The sequence below is a fragment of the Hyperolius riggenbachi genome, chromosome 1 (genome assembly GCF_040937935.1).
Source record: "Hyperolius riggenbachi isolate aHypRig1 chromosome 1, aHypRig1.pri, whole genome shotgun sequence".
NCBI classification, from domain to species: Eukaryota; Metazoa; Chordata; class Amphibia; order Anura; family Hyperoliidae; genus Hyperolius; species Hyperolius riggenbachi.
The window spans coordinates 577,951,385-577,975,968 of record NC_090646.1 but is presented as its reverse complement, the minus strand read 5'-3'; the positions used below and the strand labels follow the sequence as shown (position 1 = coordinate 577,975,968).

General features: G+C 43.5%; 1 protein-coding gene across 2 annotated transcripts in view; it reads right to left on the bottom strand.

The window, feature by feature from the left end:
• SSBP2 (single stranded DNA binding protein 2) overlaps window positions 1–24,584 on the bottom strand; it is a 247,223-nt gene that overhangs the window by 22,083 nt on the left and 200,556 nt on the right. The window contains exons 5-9 of one of the 2 annotated variants that reach the window (XM_068247960.1): window positions 17,504–17,593; window positions 5,416–5,475; window positions 5,266–5,332; window positions 3,622–3,692; window positions 162–253 (exon numbers count right to left, since the gene is read on the bottom strand). In XM_068247960.1, coding sequence (XP_068104061.1) covers window positions 162–253; window positions 3,622–3,692; window positions 5,266–5,332; window positions 5,416–5,475; window positions 17,504–17,593 — 380 coding nt within the window. The remainder of the gene's footprint in view (window positions 1–161; window positions 254–3,621; window positions 3,693–5,265; window positions 5,333–5,415; window positions 5,476–17,503; window positions 17,594–24,584) is intronic. The other variant, XM_068247964.1, reaches the window with a different exon arrangement.

Sequence of the window (24,584 nt, the reverse complement as noted above, 5' to 3'; positions counted from 1 at the left end):
CAGTAAACTGGTATTGATTTAATGGAAATAAACATGGCAGCCTCCATATTCTTCTCACTTCAGTTGTCCTTTAAATCAAACAGCAAAACTTTATTGACAAGGCAACGGCATACCTTTTAGGCTCTGTAATAAAATGTGAGAAAAGTACTTCAATCACTTACATGTTCATTCCTGGCATCCCTGGACCACCAAGTGCATTGAGAGGGGGTCGCATCCCTCCTCCGTAGCTCTGTAACGATAACCAAGGGTCAGACTACCACAAAACAAAAAAACAAAACCAAAGAGGAAAGGAGAAAGAAAGGAGACCTCATTAATAACAGCCCAGGAATTGTCAGCTGGACAGTGCCTGAATAAACAGAACAGAAGGTAAAGCAGCAAAGCTGTCACTTTGGTCACAACAAAGTCAGTGCAGGCGGTTCCTGGGGTGCACCTTGGTGATAATGCTGCACATAGTACCAGTAGCATTGGTAATGCGTGATAAATGTGTGTTCAGTTAGCAGAAAGCTTCTCCTCAACTTGTAGTTGGAATGCCCCATGCCCTGATCTCCCCTCGTTGTTCAACTAAAATCCCCACAATCCCTGAGTAGTTAGATAGCTGATCAAGCCTCACCCAACTCTTCTGTGTGCTCTGCATGGAAGGATCTCTGGTGACCTGACACTCATTACAAACATGCATAGCTGGAGGCAGAGAGCACTACTTTTATTATATAGTCATACTTTCCTGCAGTCCATCCACTCTAGGAAGGCTGCTTACTGACAGGGAGGCTGCTTACTGACGTGGAGTCACCCCCCCACTTACTGACGTGGAGTCTCCTCCCCACTTACTGACGTGGAGTCTCCGCCCCACTTGGTTTGCTCTAACTGCTTTCTCTTTATCTCTCAGCAGCCATCTGTCAAGTAAAATCTTTCCTGTATATGTTAGCGTTATCAGAAAATCATTTTTTTCACCATCGTACCCCTTTAGTGCTCTATAATAGGGGGTATGGTTATAAAAAAAATGCCCCTTATCTTACCACTAAGTATCTTATAAATTTGTTAGGAAAGCTTTCATTAACATAAGTGAACAATACCAGTAATATCAGTGTGAAATAGACAGACCTCCTCAACTTAAATGTAACAAAAGTTATTCTTGCAGAGTCAAAGTGTTGCTTCACACCTATATAATTAGCACTAGTGCAGTGTTTCATTGTCATAACACCTTAGGGCCAAGAAATATATATTAAGTTGAGCAAACCTGATGTTAACGTCTGGAGCATTTACAATAGATATTAACAGAAAGCAAAAAACATTTGCCTTAAATGGCAATACTTTGGTTTTTTTTTAGCTATACATGATAATTTTAAAGTGAATTAAGTGGTATGTGTAGGACTTTTCAATAAGTGTTCTGTGAAAGAATATATTTGTACATTGGGGCAGCCACACTGGCTAATGACATATTCAGGATCTACTTCATAGCAATTCTAAACAGTTTGTGCATCTTACAATTAACAAGTCTGCTGGTCAAGTCTGACTCACTAAAAACATTGCACTATATGTGGCTGACATTTTATCTCAACAGATGATACAGGAAGCAGAGTCAGAGTTACGATCACCATCTAGCAGTTCATCTGTCAGTACATATTGGTAATTGCAGAGAAAAAAAATGCATACAAAAGTAAGACAACAGAGCAAGATAAATCGGTCTCATCCTTGCTTTTTGCCCAGGGGTTGGGGAGGCAAATATGTAGGTATCTGTGGTGTATATTGTGAATTGGGAGGTAATGGCTATATAGGGGCACATTACACAATAAACATTCTGTAGATATCTACAAGCCATTTGTTATAGCTGGATTGCGCAGTAAAACATACAGTGCATGAGCAAATACAGCATGAAGTATATATATATATATATATATATATATATATATATATATATATATATATATATATATATACATACAGTGGAGGAAATAATTATTTGACCCCTCACTGATTTTGTAAGTTTGTCCAATGACAAAGAAATGAAAAGTCTCAGAACAGTATCATTTCAATGGTAGGTTTATTTTAACAGTGGCAGATAGCACATCAAAAGGAAAATCGAAAAAATAACCTTAAATAAAAGATAGCAACTGATTTGCATTTCATTGAGTGAAATAAGTTTTTGAACCTTCTAACAATAAAAGACTTAATACTTAGTGGAAAAACCCTTGTTTGCAAGCACAGAGGTCAAACGTTTCTTGTAATTGATGACCAAGTTTGCACACATTTTAGGAGGAATGTTGGTCCACTCCTCTTTGCAGATCATCTCTAAATCCCTAAGGTTTCGAGGCTGTCTCTGTGCAACTCTGAGCTTGAGCTCCCTCCATAGGTTTTCTATTGGATTAAGGTCCGGAGACTGACTAGACCACTCCATGACCTTAATGTGCTTCTTCTTGAGCCACTCCTTTGTTGCCTTTGCTGTATGTTTTGGGTCATTGTCGTGCTGGAACACCCATCCACGACCCATTTTCAGTTTCCTGGCAGAGGGAAGGAGGTTGTCGTTCAGGATTTCACGATACATGGCTCCGTCCATTTTCCCGTTAATGCGATTAAGTTGTCCTGTGCCCTTAGCAGAAAACACCCCCAAAGCAAAATGTTTCCACCCCCATGCTTGACGGTGGGGACGGTGTTTTGGGGGTCATAGGCAGCATTTTTCTTCCTCCAAACACAGCGAGTTGAGTTAATGCCAAAGAGCTCTATTTTGGTCTCATCAGACCACAGCACCTTCTCCCAGTCACTCACAGAATCATTCAGGTGTTCATTGGCAAACTTCAGACGGGCCTGCACATGCGCCTTCTTGAGCAGGGGGACCTTGCGAGCCCTGCAGGATTTTAATCCATTGCGGTGTAATGTGCTTCCAATGGTTTTCTTGGTGACTGTGGTCCCTGCTAATTTGAGGTCATTCACTAACTCCTCCCGTGTAGTTCTAGGATGCTTTTTCACCTTTCTCAGAACCATTGACACCCCACGAGGTGAGATCTTGCGTGGAGCCCCAAAGCGAGGTCGATTGATGGTCATTTTGTGCTCCTTCCATTTTCGAACAATCGCACCAACAGTTGTCACCTTCTTTCCCAGCTTCTTGCTAATGGTTTTGTAGCCCATTCCAGCCTTGTGCAGGTCTACAATTTTGTCTCTGACATCCTTGGACAGCTCTTTGGTCTTTCCCATGTTGGAGAGTTTGGAGTCTGCTTGATTGATTGATTCTGTGGACAGGTGTCTTTTATACAGGTGACTAGTTAAGACAGGTGTCCTTAATGAGGGTGACTAATTAAGTAGAAGTGTCTAACCACTCTGTGGGAGCCAGAACTCTTAATGGTTGGTAGGGGTTCAAAAACTTATTTCACTCAATGAAATGCAAATCAGTTGCTATCTTTTATTTAAGATTATTTTTTCGATTTTCCTTTTGATGTGCTATCTGCCACTGTTAAAATAAACCTACCATTGAAATGATACTGTTCTGAGACTTTTCATTTCTTTGTCATTGGACAAACTTACAAAATCAGTGAGGGGTCAAATAATTATTTCCTCCACTGAATATATAAATAATGGAGGTGCTTTTCCTCAGCCAGTACTAATGGACTCCCTGGCGAATACATGACTTACCTGTGGGCCAAGAGGAACCATTCCCCTGGGGCCACTCATTCTCTGCATTGGCCCACCCATGTTTGGATGACCTAAAAAAGACAATTGTAACAGAAAAACATTATTATAAGCAGGTTTCATATTATTTAAGTGCTACTGAAGTGGTATAAAACTCAGAATTACATTTTTGCTCTAAAACATTAAACACAGCAAAAAACTAATAAAACAAAAAGAGACTGGTCCAATGTCACTGAAGCTAATTGATAGCAGTTGTCTAGTAAATAAGCAATTGCAGATAGTCATGTAATCAAGTAATTGCTGGGTGAAAAATAAAAAAAAAGGAGAAAAAGTTTTCTGATTCCCTGCGGCTACAGCAGAAGCTTTTCTGCATTTTCTTACTTAGCTGAACACAGCTCAATGCAACCTGATAATTAAAGAGAACCCGAGGTGGGTTTGAAGAATATTATCTGCATACAGAGGCTGGATCTGCCTATACAGCCCAGCCTCTGTTGCTATCCCAAACCCCCCTAAGGTCCCCCTGCATTCTGCAATCCCTCATAAATCACAGCCACACTGCTGACAAACAGCTTGTCAGAGCTGGCTGTGTTTATCTCTTTAGTGTCAGTCTGCTGCTCTCCCCGCCTCCTGCAGAACTCCAGTCCCCGCCTGCATCCCTTCCCTCCCTGCTGATTGGAGGGAAGGGAGGGGGGCAGGGACCGGAGCTATGCAGGAGGCGGGGGAGCAGCTGAGACTGACACTACAGATGTAAACACAGCCTCACAGCATGGCTGTGATTTATGAGGGATTGCAGAGTGCAGGGGGGACCTTAGTGGGGTTTGGGATAGCAACAGAGGCTGGGCTGTATAGGCAGATAACATTCTTTAAACACACCTCGGGTTCTCTTTAAGGAAGACAATCAGTTAGCTTCTGAGTGAAGACGTTTAAGTTATTAACCCCCACTACCTTGAAAACCAATGATATATTTTATTGTATTAGTTTTATGCTCTGTTTAATGTTTAAGACCAGAGATAAAAATGTGAGATTCATACCACTTTACATGTCTACAACAGCGAATGAATTCTCATCTCTTACAACATTCCGTAACCTTTCCTCACAGCAGTCCTTCTGTTTAGTATAGATGTCAGGTGTGCATGTGGAGTACACGGCTGCAGATGTCTGCTCTTTATAATCTTTATATTAATACTACTACAATCAGGTGATTGGCAGTGGAATCAGCATTGTAAGCATTTAAAATACAGCTATTCACTTGTTTACTAAGTAGACTCCCAGTTTCATCACAGTACAACAACCTAGAGGTGGCTGGATGCATGGTTAGATATCTTTCCCATGTGCCCTGTGGGATATGTGACTACTAATACTCATTATTATTATATTTATTATCATTTAGTATTTATATAGTGCTAACATCTTCCGCAAAACTTTACAGAGTACATGGTTTTGTCCTGTTTATTGCCTCTTTTTGTAACAGAGTCTAAACATTATATTTTGTTGTGAAATTCCAAACAGGAAGAGCAGGGGATTAGCTGGTGGCCTGGTGATTAAAATACAACACCCAATTCCCAGCAGGTGACTATAACTAAAGATATTGGATATCAAACAGGCAGTAATTAGGCTGGAAAGTAACATCTCAGAAGCAGCTCTCACCTTGCTGTCTTGATGGGTCCATCCCACTGGGAAGTAACGTCTGGCTTCCTGGAACGCCCCCAAGTCCCTAGACAAATATGTTTGTTATACAGAGCCAAGCTTTCAAATAAGGCCCCATTGTATTCTGTAGGGAGTTTAAACTAGATTTACCTGGTTGGGTATTCTTAAGGGGGGCCGTGGACCACCTGGATACCGAGGAGACATGAAAGGCTAAAAGAGAGGAAGAAGGGGAAAAAATAGCATTGTTAAGAAGGAAATATTAAAGATCATAATTTAATCTGGTCACATATAAAGAACAATCATCCCTTCCACACATTGTATTTTAGTATGTTGCTAGCACAAGCAACCAAGTGTAGTTTATATTGGCTTTCTGTACATCCCTGCTTGGTAAGAAACAGCCTAGCAAATAGCAATCACAACCATTTAGCCTCCATTGTACAGTGCTCCCTAGTAATGGCAGACAATCAGCCTCTTATGCACAGTACTTCCTAGTAATGGCAGCCAATTAGCCTCTTATACACAGTACTTCGTAGTAATGACAGCCAATCAGCCTCCACAGTACAGTGCTCCCTAGCAATAGCAACCAATCATACTCTAATACACAGTACTTCCTAGTAATGACAGCCAATTAGCCTCCACAGTAAAGTGCTCCCTAGCAATGGCAGCCAATCAGTCTCTTATACACGGTACTTCCTAGTAATGACAGCCAATCAGCCTCCACAGGACAGTACTCCCTAGCAATAGCAGCCAATCAGCCTCTTATGTACAGTGCTCCCTAGAGATGACCGAATATGCATCTTTATTGCACAGTGCTCCCTAGCACTAGCTACTAGACGCCAATCATCATACCCCCTCATCTGTGTCTCACAAGTTGTAATTTGATCCCTCAGCTGTGTCAGCTGACTGCCCGGCAGAGCAGCTAATTGGTAAACACAGCATGGTAACAATATGTCTGCTTCCATTAAAGCAGGAAATAGACACACACTGCAGGTTTATTACATGATTTGTATCAGCTGTAACAAAGAAATGCTTTTCTTTAAAGATTATTATGCTGCTGATTATCTTTTAGAGCAGAGCAGAAGTTCTGAGTTCAGGTCCGCTTTAAAGCGGTATAAAACCGTGACACAATATTCAATAAAAACATGTTTTCCTACTTTTTATATGCCATACGGTTATCATATTTGCTTATTTGCATAAGTATTATTATTCATTTAAAAATTACAAGATTCCAAAGTACACTTTTTTGCTTTGAGAGCTGACTTTGCATTTTATTCATAACTGTTTTTTTTCATGTTGAAATCTAAGCAGAAATGATTTCTGACGGTCTGTCTGTGTTCAGCAGTCTGCAGTGTCAGATAAGTGTTTGTTTACATTCCTCACTTGATACAATTAAACACAAGATAACATTATTTCCAGTTCGGATTCGTCCAGCTTTCCCGGCATTGAGCTTTTCTGTCCCGTCTTTAACCCTTTGAATGCTGTTCTAGTAAAAAACAATGCTGTAAATAAATATGCTGTAAATGATGTTTTAGAGCAAAGAAGAATTGCTGGGTTTCATTCCGCTTTAAATAGGCTCCAATGTGGCCTGGAAAGTATATACATTTATAAACTGGGGGTTGTTAGCTAGCAATGTCTGTGAATGTCTCATATCATTGACCAAGAACAATTACGCAGATGCTCTGACTCATGCCTATTCCAAGTGGGTGACTCAGATAAACACTGATTCACAAGATCAATATGAAAGGCACCCTGCATTTTCTTAAGAAAAGGGGAAAAAAAAGGAATAAAGATGGCAGCCTCAATATTCCTCTTTCACGTCAGGCCACACATTTAAAAATTCCTCTCAAACGCTTGATTTTTGAGTTAACTTTATTTTGATGCTGTAGTGAATGATGAGTGCCACTAGATGGCAATGCAGACACGAACAAGAAATCCTTTTTCCCCCCTATCTTTTTAACCTTGTCACTTGCGTTATTTTGAAAAACAGTGTTTTGTTTTAAAACATTTTCTTCAGTACGCGCTGGGGTCATATACGGAATTTTCTACCGAGATTATTCATGAAAACCGATCGCTGAAAATGGACAGCAAAATTAAGCAGAAGGATTTGGACTGTGAGATCTGTAATCGCTGAATCTAACCTTTATCAAATTATGCATTTTATATTGTTGAGAAGCCGTCAAAACATCCGCCTGATGCGTTCCGTGACCGCGCAGCACAATGGCCGTCTGGTAGCTCGCAAAGTTCACACTGTCTTCACACGATGTCAGGCGTTTTTTTTCCCCCTTGCAATAACTGCATATATTTCATATATTTGTGAAGCTGGCATGATAGAGTCACAACAAGGCTTGAGTGACTCATTTGTGCGTGACTTTAATGCAAAGCAACTGGAAATTTGCTTAAGGTGGCCACATACTTACAGATTTTTTTTTTACAGATATCAGTCCAATTCAATCATTCATCAAATCTGCTAGAAATCGATGCTGCAAATGATGAAACATTTTGATCGTTCAGCGGCGGGTCAGGAAAACATCACTGGCGGAGTTCAATTTGATGGCAGACAAAGCTACTCTCACCTGTCCACAGCGCGGTTCCGTTGTCTTTTCTTCCCATTGGCTATTTCTCCCTCTCTTTACTTACGTGTTCCAGGGCGCATGCGTGATGTCCCAGATGCTAGAGGGCAAATACTAGAGGCCCCTAGTGGTCATGTAAGGTACTGCCACAGTGTCCCTAGTGTCTGGCCTCTGCTCTATGTAACCCATACATTCCGGGACTCATGAGTGAAGAACAGCAGGTGGCAGGGAGAGAAAAGACTGGGACTGCATGGCGGACAAGTGAGAGACCTGCCTTTAGCTACACCGCAGTGCAAGGCGGACACCCAGCAGGCTCTATCTAAACGATAATGGATTGGGGGGGGGGGGGGTATAATGGTTAAATACTCACCCGATTCAACAGCTTTGGGTCACAGGTGAGGCTCCACCCCCTTCCTTAGCAGTGCAGACTGCAGAAGCTTTTCAGAAACCTCCGAGAGCTGGGGGTGGTCAGCGGCCATGTGGGTAGGCATGGCCAGAACTTTGTTGATCAGTTTGAAGAAAAAAAAAAGCCAGGCTCCATCTCCTAGAGGGGCGGAGCGATTACCTGCCTGGGGGAAAGAAGCCCGGACAAGAATTTAGCCCTAATGCCCCCAATCCTCTATCATTTAGACAGCGCCTGACATGAGAGATTGTTAGTTTCACCTAAAGTACTTTTAGCTTTCTGGATGGTGATTTTATTCTGGATGGTGATTTTATTCTGGATGGTGATTTTATTCTGGATGGTGATTTTATTCTGGATGGTGATTTTATTTTAAGTAAACTGGGGCTGAAAGGATTTAATAGTACACACCGAGTTTGCTCTGGTTTGCCAACACTTCGTATTTCCGACATCATAGCAACCAGGGTCACAATTTTACATGGTGTTCCAGAGGCTACAGAAACCATCCTGCGCATATTGATCAAACTGTATGAAAGTACAGCATGTGTCCCCCTGTGTTGGGCCCAGTTCTAGTTTCATTTATTTTTCTTGATTTAATTTTGTCATTCATCTAAGCAGTTTGTTAGCTTCCAGCATTTTGATTCCTCTTTCAACATTTTCCATTGACTTTTAAGCATACCTAGACCAAAAATGTCCAGCACACTGTAGCCATACACAGAAAAATGTCCAGCACACTGTAGCCATACACAGAAAACAAGAGGTTTAGCATCTGTATAAACTATACCTCAAAGTAATCAGTAGATTCAGACCCCTTTCACACTAGCATGTTTTCATTGCGTCGCGTTACCCTATTTTATCACAGAATAACGCTAAAGCAATGAAAGTCTATGGGCAATTTCATACCTGATGCGGTGCAATCTGCCGGAAGCATCATATATGACGTGAAAGCAACAGCGCGTTACTGGGCAACATTCATGGCGACATGCGTTGACCAGAAGTCATGTAAGTCAATGGTGATGCACGAATATTAAAATCTTTTGCGTTGTGGTGCGCGGAAGCGTATATTTTCAATATACTTCTGTGTAATTCTTATTTTGGCCACAGGAAGTGAGCGCTAGAGAGCTTTTCTTATAGTTTGCCTTGCAGACAGAAGTGAGATTACCGCCCATTGTTATGGTAAATCTCCAAAGCCTATTTTTTACATTCTGGTGCGATGTGATTGTCCGATTGCACCATACCTATAACGCTGGTTGCTGGTGTGAAACTGGCGTCAAGGTTACAAGCTGCTGTAATAGAAGGCCAATGAAAAACTAAGGTAGTGTGAGTGAATAGTAGGAGTTTTCCTATTGGTCAATGAAGCCACCTTTTACTTTAAAAGGCAAATTTTAATGAACGTAACGTCTAATTTTGCATTTGGTATATGCAGACTGGCCTAAAGGGGTCTGTTAGGGCCCTTTTCCACTAGCCATCGCAATCACAAACGCCAGCGATTGCGATTTTTCATTAATTCTGTTATGTGATTGCGATTTTTCATCTGCATTGCATTATCCCTCTTAAAATCGCTCCAGAATGCGATAGCGATTTTCAAATCACTATAGTGGAAAATACTTCTCATGATTTCTATGATAAAGTAGCAGCCCTAATGATTTAAAAATCACTAGCAATTTGCGATTTAGCTGTGTAGTGGAAAAAGGCTCTTACAAAGTTTTTTTTAATGAAACTAGACAGTTTGAAAAGAAATAAAAATGTGATAAAGTTATAAAAGTGAAAACAGAAGCGTGGGAAGTAATGACACAATACAAGGCATGCGGCTTAGGAATAAGTGGGTCCTAAGTAGACAAACACAAGCGTGCATTAGGTGCCTCCATGCTTCCTACAGTCTCAGCACAGCGACTTCAGAATTAGCTTCCATCAAATGAAGGAGTGTCAATCATGTGTAACAGAAGATATGCTAATTGCTCTGTTCTCTGAACTGGCTCATAAAACACCCATAACTGAAGCTCATGTCATGTTAAGCACAGGATTTAACAGTGACACCTAAATATTTAAACACAAGTAATAGTCTGGGCTGCTCATCAAATTCAACATTAAGACAACGCTGGAAGATCTGGAAAAGGAAATACTAATTCATATCATGACACTTTCCTACTGCTGATATGAGGATTGGATTTCACAGAGAATGAGGAGTTTCACATCTACTGAATCCATTAAACTAGGGATACCACCACACCCCTCACATGCTGCTACTGCTGTTATAGGCTGGTTTCAGATAGTGCCCATCCTCAGGGGTGCAGCTAAGGTTTTGGTGGCCCCAAGCAGCCCATGACTTGAGGCCCAAAAATGGGCGTGGTCATGTCGCTGGAAAGTGGGCGTGGTCATAGGTGGGGTCAAATGTACATGAACATAGCAGTGGTGTAACTTAAATATATTAAAAAGTCAGTATTTCACCTAAATAAGCCCCTCACCTAGCTTCTGTCTTGTCTTTGGCTGGCTGGCCTGTGTGCTGTGCTCCGTGTCCGTGGGTAGCATGCCCCTGTCTGCTCGCCGCTGATCTGAGGTCTGAGTGCAGAGGCAGCAGGTACTGGAAGCCTGCACATTGCAGCCGGGAGGGCAGGGCAGTTTGTAGACTATATTGCACCCAGGGAGAGGGTGTATAATTCGCCCCCAGGTATAAGTCCCCCCCCCCCAGTAGAGGTAGCCAGGCATAGTTTCCTCCCCATATAGTTGCCACCAGTATAGGTTAGATAGATAGGTGGCCCCAGTATAGACTAGATAGGTAGGTTCCCCCTGTATAGGTTAGATAAGCACGTGCCTCCAGTGTATGTTAGATAGATAGGTGGCCCCACTGTAGGTAAGATAGGTTAGGTAGGTGGCCCCACTGTAGGTTAGATAGATAGATAAATAGATAGATAGATAGTCCCACTGTAGGTTAGATAGATAGATAGCCCCACTGTAGGTTAGATAGATAGGTGGCCCCAGTGTAGGTAAGATAGGTTAGGTAGGTGGCCCCAGTGTAGGATAGATAGTCCCAGAGTGTGTAGGTCGGACTCACCACTTCCTCCGATTCCCGCGCTGCACAGCCACGCAGCCTCCAGCTTAATCTTCCCACTTCCTTTCCCGGCGTCTCCTGTGATGACATGTGGTTACGTCATCACAGGAGGAGGAGGCGCTGTAACCAGACGCATCGATGCGCCACCTCAGTACACGACTGCTTGCGTGTCATCGCTGACACGCATGCTGAACCGGACTGCCGGAGGGGAGACGAGCGAGCGAGCGAGCCAGCGAGGCGCCCATAAAGTGAGGCCCCAAGCGGCCGCTTGCTTGCATACTGGCGGCACCCCTGCCCATCCTGTACATGTGTTGCTTCCTAGCCCAACACCCAGTGAGTAGCCACTGTCACCAACCTCCTACCTGGTCGGAAGAGCCTCAGAGGTCCATGTGTGTCTTTGCCAAAAGGCCTCAACTGACTCCATGGAGTCTAGTGCCTCTGAGAGTCTTTTGGCAGATCAGCATAATATCTTCAGCTGGGGCATAACTGCAAATCATGGGACCATCTTATGGCCATACTTTTTCCCTTGCCAACCTCTGGTGATCCTCACAGCCTGGGGCCTATTTTTCAGGGGTCATAAAACAAGTGTGGCCATCATAATTTTCACTCATAACACGTGTAGCCACAAAAACACCTGATCTGAAGGATATAAAATTCCAGGCGGTCCACACACTCAAACGCACAGAGTTATTTGAACTCACTCCATGCAGGCTTTGAATTAACATATATGGTATAATGCACCATATAATGCAGTTCACACACCTTATAACCCATGCGTTATGCAATGTGCACAGTGTGACTCAAGCCCGAGGAGAAACAGAGCATATGCCTATACACAATGAAGAGAGACTGAATATAGCCCTATACACAGCTCCCTTCTGCCATGTGTTGCTCTTCGGGGTTTTGGTTTGGTACAGCGATTCTCTATCCCATAATGCTTTGCAGGACCTCTCGCCCGAAGTCAGCTGGCTAATCGGGATAATTTCACTGCAGCAATTACACTCCTAAATAAACAAATGTGGCCACTGCGGCAAACTTTATCCCTGTTGGCCAGTTAACTTCAAATCAAAGATCATGCTAAACATTTTAAGATAAAAGTTTGTTGCTGACAAAACATGGTGGAGTGAAGTACCATCCCAGTCTTCTTACCATCCACCTATGCAGCAGCCCCTCCACCATATCCAGCCGCCCTCTTGTGCAGCGACTGTCCTAGGCCTGGCCAACTCTATGCAGACCAATACTGCCTTGTGCACTAAACAGTTTCCTCCTGAATTAGACAATTTATGTCTTTTTTGGTGCATGGTTGTACATGTAGAGGGCACCGTTTCCTTTAATTCCTATTAGAATTCTTACACAGCATTCTGTTTTACCTCCGATCTGCACAAGTCTGAATTTCAGGATGAGATATTCATTACTCATGACACAAGCCACCCATTGTAATGTTAGGTAAAATTAGGTCAGAGTTTTATTTGGCGTTTGCGTTGTGACCTGAATGAAGGTGTTGAAGCCTCATGACAGGAAGTGTCAGATCCTGTGTGCATGGGATAGAGAGACCGGGAGAGGGAGATTGGCACTGCTCATTTCTTTTTACATTTCTACTTGTGCTGTGCTAATCTTCTGGGTGTAACACTGCATGCATGGCTGGCACAGGAGGAGTACGCAGATCAAGTGATCTGCCTCCACTGGATGCATGCTCGTTCCAGATGGGAATCACTTACTGCTGAAGCTATGAGATCAGCATGGCATCAAGGTAAATAACATCAATGGCCGCATCCCTTAGATTTTTACCATAATGCATCATCGTATGTAGATGCCATAAATGCACATCAGTAGGGATGGTCAATGAGATGCAAATCATTTGATGCAGGATTATGCAAATTTTGTATGCAAATTTATGCATGTTGAAAATGAACCAATAAAATTCTACTGAGGCTCCGCCATTCAAATCTGCCACTGTGGGAGGCTTGGCACGTCTTTGGGAACCTGAGATGGGCGGCTGGAGAGTGTGCCCGGCAATGCGCACTAGGGCTCCTGTAGGCTTCTGAAGCCACTCGCGGTAGAAGAGAGCAGTCTCCAACCCATTGGTCGGAAATAACTAACGGGGGAGCCAGCGCTGGAACGGGGGGACTAAGAGAGCAACGGGGAGGCTCTATAGGACCCAGAGCCTTCCCTCTCTATAGGTAAGTATCTGTTTTTTATTCCAAAATCGCTTTAGGCTCACTTTAAATACAAGGTTTTTCTTTTGATCTTAGTGACTGGATGGAAAATACGATTGTTCACTAAAATTTGCACCGTTAATGGGAATCTTAAAGGACCACTATCGCGAAAATCATGAAATGTAAAATATCTGTAAACACATGCAAATAAGAAGTACATTTTTTTCAGAGTAAAATGAGCCATAAATTACTTTTCTCCTACGTTGCTGTCACTTACAGTGGGTAGTCGAAATTTGACAGACCCGACAGGTGTTGGACTAGCCCACCTCCTCATGAGGGATTCTCAGGGTTTTGTTTATTTTCAAAAGCACTTAGAAAATGGCAGTTGCTCTGTCCCTCTGCCAAAAAAGTGTGCAGCGAGCAGGGAGGCTGTCCAGCATTTTTGTATAAATCCTTTTCAGGGAATGTCTTTATAAAGAATAAAAGCCTTGCTGAGAATCCCCCATGAAGAGATAGACTAGTCGGCTCTGTCAGATTTCTACTACCTACTGTATATGACAGCAACATAGGAGAACAGTAAATTATGGCTCATTTTACTCTGGGAGAAATGTACTTCTTATTTGTATGTTTTTACATTTATTTTAACTTTTACGATTTTCGCTATAGTGGTCCTTTAAGGGAAGCACAAGAAGTTGTTATATGCAAGCAGAGGACTGAGCATCAGAGCAGATGTATATGGCACAGTGTTGTACCTTAGCAGGTATAATCCTGCTTACCTACCACCAGTCAGCTGTGCTTACATTGATACAAGTTTGTGCAAATGTATCCATTTGTCTGTGTGCTGTAAGTGAATGCTTCAGGGTAACATAGAACTAACTGCAGCTCGGCTTTCTTGATTTTTTTTTATTAAGTAGAGTGGGGGAGGGCTCTGACATCTGTCTATGTTTTTGTTGTGACCTGTATCCCAGGTGGTGGAGTCGCTTGCCAAGAATCCCAGCACTGCATGATCTAGATGCAAAAAGTCCCGACACCGAATATACTGCACTAGGGGGTTAACTACCTTGGTTAAAGGAACCAATAATGTTAATTTAAGGGATTCATTACTGTAAGGATTAAAGTGTACCTTAAGAGAAAAAAGTGCCCTAAATAATTCAGAGGCTTCCCCTGTCCCCCTTACCCCCACCAATCCAGCATTTGGACCCGGAACTCGCTCAACAAGGGCTTTATCAATTGGTGTGTGCGGCTGTGTTCCTGACCGTGAACGAGTGCCTGCAGGATGGCTCACACCTGCTCAGTAGCATGGAGCTGCTTAGGCTCAGCCAGAGCATGCTACTTGCTACTGAGCAGGCATCCGGGATGTGCACACTTCAGCTGTGCTTGTATAAAGGGAAGGTCCGACATGGTTACAAAGCAAAAATCTACTTACCTAGGTCTCCCTCCAGCCCCTGGCAGCCGTCCTGTGCCCTCGCCGCAGCTCTGCTTCCCACCGGTGGCCCGGGGTCCCCTCCGGTACAAAATGCCTCCTGCGCTTCAGCGTGACTCCTGCTCAGTACAGTCCCGATGACATCAGTGCGACTCCGTGAGCCACATGCTGAACAACAAGTAGATGCTGACCTGGCGAGGTCGGCATCTGCACCGGAGGAGACTGGGAGCCACCGGAGCTGCGGCGAGGGCACAGGATGACTGCCAGGGGCAGGGGGAAGCCCCAGGTAAGTAGATTTTTGCTTTTTATTAATCTTGGACCTTCCTTTTAAGGGGCGAAAGTGCGGCTGGGACCTTCCCGGGGGTCCCAGTGTCCAGCAGTGGTCGGGAGGAGGATGTGAAGCCCTTGGAGGTTCCAGAGTCTTCTTTCTACAGAGGTAAGGATTGTACTTTTTGTCCTAATGATTGCACAGGTTTGCTTTTAGGGTATTTTTAGGAACCTTTATTCGCTAAGATTAGCATTATGATTGGTTGATGGTTAAGCTTAGTATTTAGATTGATAAAAGGTTTAAGGTTAGTGGCAGGCAATGAAATTCTATGGGACATATCACACTATACGCGACGTGCCGGAAGTCCCTAGTCTAATGCAAGCATAGATATACACGTTACCATGCAAATGGTGGACCGGAAGTCATATAAGTCTATGGCGACCCGCATAATAATGCGCTAATCCCTAAAGGCCTGTTTTTGGCGGTTTGGTCCCTGGACCACACCACACTGCTACTGCCAATATGCAGTGTTAAACTGGCCTTCGAGTTAGTAGGATTATGGATTTAAATAGCGCCAACATATTCTGAAGCAATTCGCTATTCCAGCAGCACTAATAAGCGGTTTTGGTCCGATCCTTTGTCACCCGCTTGCATGCTTCCACACCACACTTTGTGCTCTGGTATGTCACCAATGTGATTATATATGTACTCTGTAATAAATCGGTTATAAAGTTACTGGACTAGGTCCAGATACGTCTTTCCAGCCACCAGCTTCTGACCTTTCCAGATATCAGCGGCACAATAAAAGTGACATTTTTTTTGCTCCCTGTACTGTCCCTCATGTTCCTCTTCACGTCTGGGCTTATACAAGGATCACTTCCCTTTGCACGAATTGCACCAAATCCCTTTGCACTCATATTCCATAGCATTGTACAGATAAGCCATTTTAGAGACACATTCCATAGACAAACAAGGGCAATAGAGCTCAAAGCACAGCTATATAGCACAATACGTAAACATAAACAGGTTATTCAGCACATACAGCAGTACCAAGAAACAACAGGAAAGTTGCCCATACGAGCTTACAGTCTCAGTGGGGCTCAGGCATGGGTGGACATAGAAGGCGGTAAGGGTGCTATGTGATTTTCCTGCACTTCTATACTTTGTTATAATTTGTATAGGAGCTAAAGAGCGCAAAAAATGAAGCTTGACAACTGCAATCCGAAAAATCACATCACACTCGCATCACACTAATAGAAAAATCCCCGCGGGGTTTCCATCAGTTTAATTAGTACCAGGGGCGTAACTACAGGAGACCGCAGTGGTGCCCAGAGCTGTAGGGGGGCCCCAACTACTACTTCACGCCCTCCGATGAAGGGGTCCAACCTTCAGATCTGGTGTTTTTGTGGCTATTCTTGTTATGGTTATGAAGATTATGATGTCACACTGGTTTTCTGACCCTTGCACTATTGGCCACCAAGCTGTGAGGGTCACCAGGGAGAGGAAAGGGAAAGGGTTGAACACTGGGGGCCACATCAAAGTTTTGCTGGGGGGGGGGCTGGTTTGTAGTTACGCCACTGGTGAGTACCTAGCGCTTTGCAATTAAAAAGTGATCCGAATTGCATCATCAAAATGCTGCTAATCGAAAAGTTAACCTAGGGGTCCCTGGCCGGACTCCACCAACCAAAAAGCAGCATTAGGGGTCCTTTGTTGCAGCCAAATTTCCCCAGAGGGCCCCTGAGCCAGCAACCCCCTCCCCCAGATCACACCCCAACCTAACTATGCCCTCTGGGACCCCAGCAATGTCTTCAGCAGAGTAGCATCTTGCCTTTCCATGCAGGAACGCTCCTCTGTCAGTCCTTCATTGCTCCATTGCAGGGTCCCGAAGAGCACAGGTAAGTTGGGGAGGAGACACTTTGTGGGGGCCCTACAGGCTCTGGGGCAATTGCCCCCTTTGCCTCTATGGAAGTACAGGCCCTGTGCACAGCTAACTGGAAGCAGTGATAGTTCAGTAACCAGGTTAAATGGCCTAGGACAGAGTATAGGCTTGCTTGAAAAAGTGCATTTTTAGGTTACATTTGAGCATAACCAAAAATGGAGCGTGCTGGAATGATTGCTTAGGGCTGCCCCTAAGTGGGAGTCACAAGACAGTTGGCCTAAGAACGGAAAACAATAAATCCAGCCTTGGAAATAACGTGAAATCTCAACGTAGATGTTGCATTTTAGACTATTTACCATACAGATTCCGCTGGTACATGTAGAAGCACAACAATATAAAGCCCAGCAGAGAGCAGATAACAAGACATCGTGTTAAAATTAGATGCAGGTTCTGCAGATCATATTCAGTGTGTTGATGTTTAGTCTGTGCATACCTGAAAGAATCCAGGAGGAACCGGGCCCACTGGCATTCCATCCCCCGGGGGCATATTTCCTAGTACGGGACTGGGCGCAGCTGCGGCACTCTGAAAGGAAGCAAAATGCTGCCATTAGCGTGGCTTATCTACAGATCTGTCACTCTCACTTAGTCTACATGAACAACCCTGTTTAACACGCAGGCCACAGCACTCTTCACCTGCGCCATGGTGCATTATGAGAACGAATGACACAATAGATTTCTGCCTGGACCTACAGTTATATCGCTTGAATAACTTCCAGGGGTCTATTGCTAACATGCTACAAGTTCATCTCAAACACAGTGCTGTTCAAGAAAACCACTGTCTACTGTACATATAGGAGAGAGACACAAAATAGAATGTTGACATTTAATGAAAGTACATGTTAATTAACCATGTGTATTTTTGAATATGGTTGGTAAAATACCCAGATCAATCTTTATATTAGTTTCCTGGCATCTCCTGCACAACCGTACATAGTGAGAGAGAGAGAGAGAGAGAGACAATCAAATTCCATTATACTGCAAAGTGCAGTGAACAGAATCGCTCATTAACCATAGTGACTGTTCATTGGTGTTGCAATGCTCCAATCAGCAAGCAGGTAAAGTGAGATCACTGAACTGGTCATGTTCTCTGGCAAGAATATGCGACTCTCCTCAGGCTGAAGAGAAAGGACATATCTTGTGGGCGATAAGACAACTCACATATGCAGTATGTATTTCAACTGGCGTACTAAAGACATGCAGAGGATAGTTATTAAAGCTCAACTAAACTCAAACTCTAACACGACAGAATCGCAAAGCAATCACGTTGATTAGTGAAAATATATACAGTATATTATACATACACACACTAACTTTTCTGTAGCGGTTTGTCTGCAGTGGTGCTCCAATCCGTTCAGGCAGACCCCTCTTGGCTCCTAGATTGCTCTTAAAGTGAACCCGAGGTGAAAATAAAATAATGAGATAAACAATTATATGTTTATCCCTTTACTTCTAAAAATGACTTTTTTAAGTACCTCGTGGTTTTCTTTCATATTTAAAAAGGGGCAGCATGCATTACCCTATTAGCACAATGCGCATTACCGTGGTTACACAGATTTTACACTTGTGGCGTATCACGTGCAACCACAGCATTGGAAGCAGAGCTCTAGTAACACGTGTAGCGCTGTTAGGATGACGCACGCTCCCCCCAAGATGTTAGTACTGGTACAATTTGTGTGCGCTGGCTGCATATGGCAGTTTTACTGCTGCATTGCGCATCAGGCCCTAGATCACACTTAACTGGCTTCCCTAGCAGCTGAATCCAGAGAGGAGAGGAAACGCACTCACAAACATATTTAGCTTATAAAAAAGGTACTTTTTCCACTCCTTTGCTTCTGTAAACTATGTTTATATTATCTTATCATCCGGACTATGAATTTGTCAGATTCCAACTAGGCTCCAGGCAGAGAGTAGAAAAAAAAACGAGGAATGTAATTGGTTGATACGGGCAGAAGAGACAAAATAAAAATTGAGGAAGAATGTGTCGTCTGCCTTGCAGAAGAGATCCCTGATCCTGCCAGTGTCACCACTTTCCAGCCACATGTTCTGCTGTCACGTTCCACATTATGAATGGGAGAGAAGCAGAAGTGTTAGTGACATTTCCTGACAGTCCTCTAAACTAAAACAGTGTCACAGAATCTGCAGGAAGGGGAGGCTGGCTGTAAACAAAACACCATTCCTCCCTTCTCAGCTTTCTATTTTGGAATTTGGAGGAATCTGGCCCAGAAAAAATACCCATTCCGAGTTTTGCAATCAGACAAAAGTCTGCATATAATTAGACTGTACACATAGTGGAATCTCTTCAATGCAGTAAAGTCATTCTCCTGAATTCCCCCCGACAGACAGTATACCGGTATTCTGAGTGACTCCTATAGGTTTAGGTAAAATAGATACTAGAGAGAAATGATAATAATGTGTAGCAGATTCCAGTGAGCAGTGTGTGAAGTTAGCCTTTGTCGCTGGTATGTTAGCCACGGTTTCTGCATTCCGGAGAGAGCACACACGGAAGACAGATAGGAATCAATGATCCCTCCAGGGCTTTTCTCAAGCACATGCACGCTTATGCTGCGTACAGGGAAAGCTACAAGGATCAAGCTTCTATTAACTGGCACTGTATGCTGAGTGGAGCGGCCTGCTAACAAATGGAGAGCCAGGAGTTAAATACACAACGTTCTCATGTGTCTGACACACTGCAAGTGCACCACAAAACAATACTCACACACAGCAAGTGAACAACAATACACACTGCACCACAAAAAATACACCTCAGCAAGTGCACCACAAAACAACTAAGACACTGCGCCATAAAACAATACACACACAGCAAGTACACCACAAAACTACTAACACACTGCGCCACAAAACACACACACAGCAAGTACACCACAAAACAATACACACTGCACCTCAAAACAATACACACTCTGCAAGTGCACCAGAAAACAATACACACTGCAAGTGCACCACAAAACAATACACACACTGCAAATGCACCATAAAACAATACTCACACACAGCAAGTGAACAAAAATTACACACTGCACCACAAAACAATACACCTCAGCAAGTACACCACAAAACAACTAACAAACCGTGCCACATAACAATACATACACAGCAAGTACACCACAAACAATACACACTGCACCACAAAACAATACATCTCAGCAAGTGCACCACAAAACAACTAACACACCGTGCCACATAACAATACATACACAGCAAGTACACCACAAAACAATACACACACAGCAAGTGCGCCACAAAATACTAACAATGCATGTGCACCACAAAAACACTGCGCCACAAAAAAATACACACACAGCAAGTGCACCACAAAACAATAAACATACAGCAAGTGCACCACAAAACAATTCACATTGTGCGATTACAGCAGGCCATCTACACACAGAACATTTTACTTTTGGTAAAAAATAAATTGATTTTACTTAGTAAAAGACTTCAATAAGGAAGGTCATAAAAGACACCTCAGACCTTAAAGTGACTTATTCTGTTTTGTTCACATTATATATTTTTTTCAAAATTGAGATATTTCAGCTTCCCACTGGTCACCTGAAATTATATTTTTGTGATAGTTTTGGGTGCCTTTCTGAAGAGCATTAGCAAAAAGTGACCCCAACCCCTACAGAAGAGTTATTAACATTGGACATGGCAGAAAACCCATGTTTTCACACTTGAAATGTCTGTTGTGTGGTGTGATTCTTCTGCAACTGCACCACAACTGCCCTGAAAGGTCACACCACAGCAGTAATGTGCGGTGCAGTACAATGAGGCCCGCTATCCAATCAAAGTACGCCTCACTTCCGGGTCACACGCACACCACGCACAGTTACTTGTACACTGTCAGGACGGTACCCACCGCCTTGTGTTGATTGTTATAGCCCCATAGGCAGGGCTGGATTTCCCATAAGGCACGTGCCTACAGGCGCCTGATGATAGAAAGGTGGCTCAATCTTCTCCCCTAATGCCTCCCTCCTTTCCCTATGGGGAGACCTCAGCAGAGCATAAATGAGAGGTTACTCAACCATCTCTCCACATTCCACTGACGAGATTTCCCTTCAGTCTGAGGTACCTCTAGCGGCTTAACCTCTAGCCGACCGCGTCACGCCGATGGGCATGGCTGCGGTGGCAGCCCCAGGACCGCCTAACGCCGATCGGTGTAAAGTCCTGGGGCTCTGATTTGCAGGAGATCTACTGCTTGGTGGGCGGAGTGGAGTTCCGCCTTCAGTCTCCGAGCGGCGTCTAATTACATGTACAGCGCCGCGATCTGCAGCACCGCTGTACTGGGGACAGCCGTGTGACACGGCTGTCCCCTCCTGAGACACAGAGGTGATCGGCTGTCATAGGCTGAAGCCTATGAGAGCTGATCACGGCGATTGGCTGGCGGGGGGAGGGAGGGGGGTTACAGTTGAAAAAAAAACAACAACACATATTTTTATTAAAAAACACACACATACAAACAAATAAACAAACAAACATTGGGGGGCGATCAGACCCCAACAACAGAGAGCTCTGTTGGTGGGGAGAAAAGGGGGGGGGGGGGGGAATCACTTGTGTGCTGTGTGGAGTGGCCCTGCAGCTTGGCCTTAAAGCCGCAGTGGCCAATGTAATGCAAAATGGCCTGGTCTTTAGGGGGGTTTAACACTGTGGTTCTCAAGAGGTTAGTACTGAGGGTACCTCTGCCTACCTAATAATAAGGAGCACCTGTAGCTACCTATGGCAGGCAAGGGAAGTAAAGGAGACAAAGTGACAGCTGGGCCAGCCAGCACATTTGCGGGTCAGTTTGGCGGGGGTTTGCAGGTTCATAGAGGGAGAAGTCTAAGGTGCCAGGACATCTGTGCCTATAGGCTCCTGTGATATAAATCCGAGCCTGCTTATAGGGCTATCACTACGTCTGAGACCACAGGAAGTGCGAAAAGGCACTTATACTAAACACAATTTTGCTGAGTGTTCGAACCTCATACAAATCGCACAACATCTGCACAAAAATGAAAATAACAGGAATCCTTTAATACTAGTGCAATGCGATTTTGCCTGATTGCTAAAGTCCTGCAAGCTGCATTTTGATGTGTTTACCCCTTGTGTTCCTAGCGCCCAATGAAAATACATTGCAATCACATTTTGCAGTGTAAAAGAGCCCTACATCTCCAGCTGACCTCAAATTGGAGCATTATTTCCACAATGAGGCGTTGGGCCATTTTCCCACTCTGGCCAGGTCGCGTCAGGTTACCCAATACAGCTAATAAGAGGCCAATAGCAGTATGGAGTACAGTGCCGCACATCACAGCAATTTATTTTATTGCTGTGATATACTGTAGTATATAAATATAGAAAGGGTTTCTGATGTTGAAACCTAGATAGTTCATGTAAAAGTGGGTATCCTGAATAATTCACTACATTCTACTTTATGTCACTACAATGCCTCTTTCAAGGGAACCTGGACCGAGTAAAATTATTCTGATGTACCTGCAAATAATAATTACATAATTACCTCGCCGTCAGTTCCTCTCAGAAGGTCAACATTTTCTTCTAACAATGATCCCTTCCAGTTCTGACAAGATTTTGTCAGAATTGAAATATAATCAGTTGATGTCATTTATATATCAGTTGCTGTCAGTTATAACTGAACGGACAACTGATGTGCAGGGTAATGTCTATGTTTTCCTATGGCTCAATTAGGCGATATTACAGATTAGTGGATTCAAGATAAACGTTTACTCATTGCATAATTGTGTTCCTTTCATACAGTATATAGGGCATTCCTCAAGCCAAATACTTTTTTTTTTTTTTTTTTTTAATACTCTAATTCCCCATAAACTAAACGAGCCTCGCCCACAGCTTTTTAGAGTGCCTTGGCACTGTAGCAAGGGCTTATGGGAGCTCAGTCTGGGCAGGAGGAGGGGGAGGTGTTACTAGCCAGAGATTTCAGAGGCAGAGGGGAGGAGGGAGAAGGAGAAGGGACTGAATTTACACACAGGCAAGCTGACAGCATCTCCAACCCTCAGCCTGTGACAAACAGAACATGGCTGCCCTCATTGTATCACAGGAATAAATAATCGTAAACTATTGAAGCTGTTTGCAGCTAGATTTGCTGTGTAAACGATCTAAACTTTAGATAAGATATATAGACAAGTTACTGGTTATAGTTAGTTTATCATCTCGGATCCGCTTCAACAGTGTGCCGACCTGGAAGCTGTTATGTTGTCACTGTCATTTTTAAAATGGAAAACTGAGAATTCCATTGATCACAGTGAAACAACAGGACAGAGGAGAGGAGAAAGAGATTGATGAGTAGACTACACAATAGTCAAGTATGACCTGTGTACTCTATGTTTATTTTGACTTTTAATTTTTAGTTCAGGTTTGCTTTAAGGCAGCTTCCTCAGTAGCTCCATCCCTAACCCGGGCCTGCATGTCCGCCAACTGCAAAGCACAGACATTGCGCTTTGTGAGGGGAGATGCTGGCATTAACGCAATCACACTGGCCGAGATGAGTCATCCAATCTAATGTGCATCTCGTACAGCAAACACAAAGCCCTAGTACCAATCTTCATGCCTCTCCCAGGCTTAATGCAGAAAACACATCACTCAATGAAATGGCAACATGAAGACACAGAGGACCACAGATAAATAAAAATGCAACGCTACAATATATATTTAATGACATTACTGGCACAGCGTGAGCACTGATGGCAGGCGCTGCCTATCTCGGGTGCACAGAGCGCAGCACATAAAATATACTGCAGCAATTATCAATGGTTTTGTTTGCTACACCTGTAATTCAGTGTCCTCCCCTCCTTCCTCTTCATAATACAGACAATTTAATTAGCTCGATATTTTATAAATAAAAGCACATTGATGGAGCATCAAGAAGTCATTATACTAATGAGGTTTCAATAGGTGAGTGGCACTGCAATGTGTTGCCCTGATGTCTTTCCATTGTCTAGCAAATGTCTTACGAAACTGAGCTCATTACAAGTGCTGACAAGAAAGCAATTCCACCAATCACAGTTTACCTCAGTCACACAACAGTAATAACATGGATATTTCTTTACACTTACTGTATATTCTGGCGTATAAGACTACTTTTTAACCCTTGAAATCTTCTGAAAAGTCAGGGGTCGTCTTATACGCCGGGTGTCATTGATGTCGGGTGATACGCCCTATCCTGTTACCGACTCTCAGATCTCGCTGCTGAGGACTGTAGTGAAGCAGCGCAGGTGCACATGTGCGAGAATAGGTTAGAAGGGTGGGCCAAAAGGGTGAAAGAGGTGTGTTGTATGGGCACAGCGCAACCTATTCTTCCATACCGCTCTGATAAACAGGTAGACAAGGAGAGCTGACCAATCCACTTAGGGAGAGGGAGAGTTGACCAATCCAACCAGTAAATCGCCTGTATACTGTTATATACTGGGTACCGCATACAGTACAGCACCAGTATCTGTTCATACATAGCACCAGTGTATGATGTTTTTTTAATTTTTATTTGGTGTGCT